A 5,430-nucleotide genomic window follows, 5' to 3' on the forward strand; every position below is an offset into this window, starting at 1 on the left:
GTTTGCACGCACGTTAGATAGATTTTTTCTTCTTTCGCCCATTCATACCGCCCATAGTGTCTGTGTTGGTGAATGCGTATCGATTTCACGGTGAGAACATACGCCCGTTCCACTTATCTAGTCCGTATATCTGCACAATTCTCACATTCTCTGAAATTACCATGTTTTCTACAAAACTTATCTGCTTGGCGTTTATCGTAACGAGGTTTCCTAGCGTTTTTTGTTTGCAGATGCTGAAACTGGTCCAACCGAAAGACGGAGAAGGCATAAAAGCGATGCGCAACACACACAGGAAACGAAACGACCCAAGGCCAAACAAGAAAACTAAAAGCCTGAAAAACAATCCACGTACGGCGTTGTAAATTATAAACAAAAAGACACTTCCGAAACGTAAAAACATCTCAAGGACATGTGTACACGTATCAAGCCAGCATGCAGGCAATGTGCAAAACATAGGAATTGTACGAATAAAACAGCAAGCAAATTCCCCTACGAGCAAACTGTCGCGCGATAGCAATTTGATTAAGCACGTTCACTTTACCTTACTAAGAATCGAACTCAATCACGTATAATTTGCACCGTTCTATTGACACCGTCCAATCTTTGTGCATTATTTCGCGTGAAAGAACCGCATTAAAAATGATGATGTAGCAAAACAACAATTCGCATCCAGTCGCGTTAACCTTATGCCTGACAAATTGGAGCGTCCTGCTGGTATATAAAATAAGAACCATCATTCGCTGCTGTCAAATTTCGGTTCATTGGCCGCATTCTTCAGAGAAACGTATCTTACTGGTATAAACGGGCGGGAAGACATTTTTGCAATATACAAGATTTTGTTGTCCGCCCATAGTGTTTGCACCTAACCAGGACACAATTGTTGCACAAAGGGCTGCGACTGACCATGCAAAAAGACAACATAAAAACAAAAAATGGTTTGACTACATTTTTAGGCAAAAGATTTTTGGGTAAAAGATTTTTGTAGTCCTCCCCTATAGGGTTTGAAGCTACCCTGGACATATTTGTTGCACTATGGGCTCGAGTTGGTCATGGAAAGGTAAACATTTAAATTTTATGAGGTATGTTTTAATTTTTGTTTCCATGGCTGTAATAGTTAAAAACAATGGTGGTTATGAAAATTATGACAAAATAAGGAAATAATAAAAAAAAAACATAAAACTATCAACAAAAATATTTTACTCAAAAATCTTTTACCGATTTTTGTAGTCTCCCCCTATAGGGTATGAAGCTACCCTGGACAAAAATTTGACAGAACACTATGGGCTAAGCGTAGTCATAAAGGATAAAATAAAATAAAATAAATAAAATAAAAATGAAAGTTGTTGATAATTGTTTTTATTTTTTGGTTTTCGTTGCAATGATGGTTTTGACTATTTTCAGTTCAGTATTTTCAGCAAAATCGCGTATAGCGAGTATGGCGTACTGCGGAAATTTGCGGTATTTGGATAATCAGTCCTTGCAGCGGGGGTTTGATCCGGATGGGATTTTTTACCGGTCCTGTCGTGTGAAGACCGACACCGCTACCTGTACTCTCCTCTTAAAATTGGTCCAAAACTTCCCGATCATTCATTCATTATTCATGATTCATGACCAGCATAATTGCCGCGAAAATCTAATCGATCAAAAATTTCAACGTTTTTTGTTGACAAAACTGATCTAGACGAATGCCGGGGAACAGCATGAGATAACTTATAACATATTGCGAACTTATGCTTCAGGGTTGTTACTAGGGCACGTATAGAGCAAGCCGTAGACGCTCGATTTATTTTCTGCATAGGTAGACCTCATGATATCCTGTTATTTACCAACAAGTACAACGTGGACATCTAAGCGAATGACAGTCGATGGATGCTGATATTTCTCCAAACCCATCGCCAGTTCACGGCAAGTGACTCCACGGCTAACTATGCACCCGGAAGTTTGTTAACTATTCAACGACGAATGGCTTTAGTGTTGGTAAGTATTGCTACATAACCGTTCTTTGGCAAGGATAGTTGGATAGTCAGATGGAGCTACCTGTACTCTTCTCTTAAAATTGGTCCAAAGCTTCTCGATCGATCATTCATAACGCCTACATTCGAAGCAAAATTCAGATTATACTGTGATGCGTGCCACCCTGTAAATCATTGTACAGTTACAGTTTACGCACGATCGCACATCACTCTCTTCGATCACCACCAGCCCATGACGTCACATCCGCACAATAAAGCATAATAAAAACATAATAAAGAACCGTATACCAATATAAAACTACTCTTAACAAGTAGCTAGCGAATGAATAGCTATGTTCAGAATTGGCTCCAAGAATATGCGTTTGTTCCACGATGACAACGCTATTCAACACATTGTTTTAATGCATCCACCAAATAGTTTGGACCTGACATTGCGCCACCATTATCTTATATTATAAAAATCCTGAGTGATGGAAACCTATTTTTTCGAGTGTTTCGCCCAACCGAGTCTTCTAGGGATATATTTCTTAGGCTGGTAGATTTATTTTTCCTTAATTTAATAATATTATAAACCGGTAAATTCAGGCAACAAATGTGAGTTATCAGCAGAACGAAATAAAAGCTTCAAAACACACTATCAAGTACCAGAACAATGTCCTCACCATTCTCAAGATTTCACAGCTTAGAATACTTACAACCGTGTCCTGTTGTTTCCAATAACCCAACATTTTCGGCAGCTTCGGCTCATTCGCAAAGAAAAATCCCCACGACCGGTGGAAAAAATTCAACGTTCTTTTTCTGTTTATTAGAATCTTAAATGTTTGATCCTTAAGCAAATTTTAATAGTCCTGTCATTTGGAACAAAAAAACGAAAAGAAACTAATCTTGGATTCGGTTGTTGCATCATTTTCCCGTGCCCTTTTGTATGTGTTTGAGATGGGCGTTGTTTTGCTAAAAATTATGTTAACAAAGTTTTTTTTTCGTAAGATTTGGCTTCTGCTGCATTATGCTGCAAAGTTTCTTTTCTACCTCATGCGCACTCAAACGCCCGCCGACCGTTTTCACAAATTGCTTTATCTAATTTGTTTTTCCTTTTGATTTTTTTTGTATAGTTTTCCTACGTTTTTTGCTTACTCGCTCCATCTCTCTCTTTTCCTCTCCCTCTTTCTCTCATATCCATTCATCCATCCACAAAATCTCTTTCTTTCTTTTCATTCTTCTAAACCTCCCCTTACTGTTACTCGTTCGATGAAAATTGTTACTAGATCTAATTGTTTAAATTTTCGTCTTCTCTTATGTTGTTTATTTGTGTACTATTGTGAACTTGAAAAGGTTTGGTTCATTAATTTGTTTGCAAAGTTTGGTTGTTGTTTCTTTTATTTTTGTTTCTTTTTTATCCCTTTTTTCTCATATTCATTCTTTATGCACCAAACATACATCGCCCCATTGGCTCAACTAGCTGGATTTCGTTCTCGCTATTTTTCCTTTTCGCCAGCCTGATTTTCTACTTCCGCTGCTCAACTCTACATCGGTGTTACGTTTAATTATATGCTTCATTTGTTTGATTTTATAAATATATTTTACGTAGGTAAAGGATGGATCGTAATTGCGAAGGTTGATGATTGATGCACAAAGATAAACAATTTTATTGATTCCATCTTGATGCGGCTCGCTAATTGATTGCCTCACTTAAACATCTCGTTTAACATCACTTTGCTTGAAATATTCGTCATCCTCCTTTGCTTTTGCTACTTTAATGTACAACAACGATGGTTTCGCCTTTGGATTCGAAAGCCACATTCGACATTCCAAAAAAAACTGGTCAAAATTTGCAAGATGCAGCGGGCGGAAAATAGTTTCGTCTCTCTTCTCTGTTACTTCCGGATGTTGTGTATATTGTGGATGTTGGGTGTTTAGTTTATATTTCTATCCTGTGTGTGCGAGTATTAGCTTGATTTTATTGGGTTTTATTTGATTTGAAGGACATTTTTCAACTGCAGTTTTTTTTGTATTACTCGGTAGCGTACCCTGCTGCGACAAGAGTTATCCCATAATGTTCGTTTAAATAGTATCTTCATTTCTGCTTTCGGCTATTCTATAGTGCCACCTTTCTTAGAAACATGCTGAAATGCAAACATGGACTGAGCCAACGCTATGTGAGTATTTTAAAGAATAAAATAGCCAAGGCAATATTAACGATCAGCACTAACATAACTAGTTGCTGACGCGAGAACCAATCCTGCAAGAGAAACAGAAAAAAATGGAATTTTAGTGATGATTGCCATTAGATCGCGAAGACTTGTCAATATTGCGAACAATGTACAGTTGAATTTTGTTTTTTTGTTTTTTCGTTAGAACGGCCTGGTCGTATCGACTTATTTTACCACGTAGCCGGGCAGTCAGTCCATGCTACGGGGGATTGGCCCGGATGGGATTTTGGACAGGTCCATTCGTGTGAAGATCGGCGCCGCTACCATCATGCCACCGGGCCGCCCTAGTTGAGTTGTGTTGAGACTACTCAAAATAGATTTGGCACCGGTAGGTTTCGATCGATTACATGTTATAGGATCGATTCCATAGCCGTCGGAGTAAGACTCAAAAGTCAGGATGTGGAATTGCCAAATACGGACCCCTTTGGACCAAAAGTTGGAAGAGGTTTGAATTACTTACCCTCACTTGTGGACTGACAAGATACAACAGTGGATTAACTCGTAAGCGTTCCTGCTCATCTCTCAGTCGCCGAACCTCTTCGCGCCGAGCAGAACCAAGGATCGACACCTCCTCTCGGCTCATGACACCGGTTGAGAACGGTAGTTGTTGTACATCTGGTAATGATTTCTTCCTCTGTAGAGTTGCATTTACTGGAATACTCTGTACACAAGATGTCCGATAAAAAGAGATTGGTAAGAATTTGAAATGTCATGGAGTTTACGGAAGTAAAGCATTAGTTTTCCTTGTGGTAATTCACAACGGAATGTGCGAAATGGATAAAAACAAACACTGGAAGCGAATAACAACCTCCACCGGAGGAAAATCAATCCAGCTCTCGGAGGCTCGCCGGGCCAGTAAGGCCGGAGAGTACATAAGATCTTCATCATCCACCTCTTGTTGCCACTGCATCTTGCGATCGCGTTTGTTTGTCTTTTGCGTTGTTACCCTTCGTTACTCTTCCTCTCTACCTTTATCTTTCTCTCTCTCTTGATCAAACTCTCCAACTAAGAACTGTAATGCGGAACTTCCGCATGAATCCCTTAGGTAGATTGCTTGACGCACACGCTCTCACTGCTCTCCGGCCCACGTTAAACAACACCGTCTAGTTTACCCGCAACAGTTGACTACTAGTGGATCCCAAATCCACCCGTAATGTAACGCACCGCCGTTGTGAATCGTGTATGCGTTAAGCGAGTGTGCGTCGATTGGCAGTTTAACTGACACCGCGGGTTACGCGCACCAACGA

The 5,430-nt window shown here is 39.7% G+C and overlaps 1 protein-coding gene across 1 annotated transcript; it reads right to left on the reverse strand.

The window, feature by feature from the left end:
* Window positions 1-4,012: 4,012 nt before the first annotated feature.
* On the reverse strand, window positions 4,013-5,093 carry LOC128710336 (uncharacterized). The gene is made up of 3 exons (XM_053805387.1): window positions 4,992-5,093; window positions 4,644-4,844; window positions 4,013-4,212 (listed from the first exon to the last, which is right to left on the reverse strand). Exons 1-3 carry the CDS (start codon window positions 5,091-5,093, stop codon window positions 4,126-4,128), a joined length of 390 nt encoding a protein of 129 aa, XP_053661362.1. The 3' UTR covers window positions 4,013-4,125.
* Between the last annotated feature and the right edge of the window lie 337 nt (window positions 5,094-5,430).

This window comes from Anopheles marshallii, chromosome 2 (genome assembly GCF_943734725.1).
Source record: "Anopheles marshallii chromosome 2, idAnoMarsDA_429_01, whole genome shotgun sequence".
Classification (NCBI taxonomy): Eukaryota; Metazoa; Arthropoda; class Insecta; order Diptera; family Culicidae; genus Anopheles; species Anopheles marshallii.

Excerpts from the sequence above, each read along its gene's own strand:
- LOC128710336 (XM_053805387.1), bottom strand. The coding sequence starts at position 5,093 with ATGCAGTGGCAACAAGAGGTGGATGATGAAGATCTTATGTACTCTCCG. Across the intron at positions 4,845-4,991 it reads TTGATTTTCCTCCGGTGGAG|AGTATTCCAGTAAATGCAAC; the intron begins GTTGTTATTCGC and ends TCTTGTGTACAG. Across the intron at positions 4,213-4,643 it reads TTGTCAGTCCACAAGTGAGG|GATTGGTTCTCGCGTCAGCA; the intron begins GTAAGTAATTCA and ends TTTCTCTTGCAG.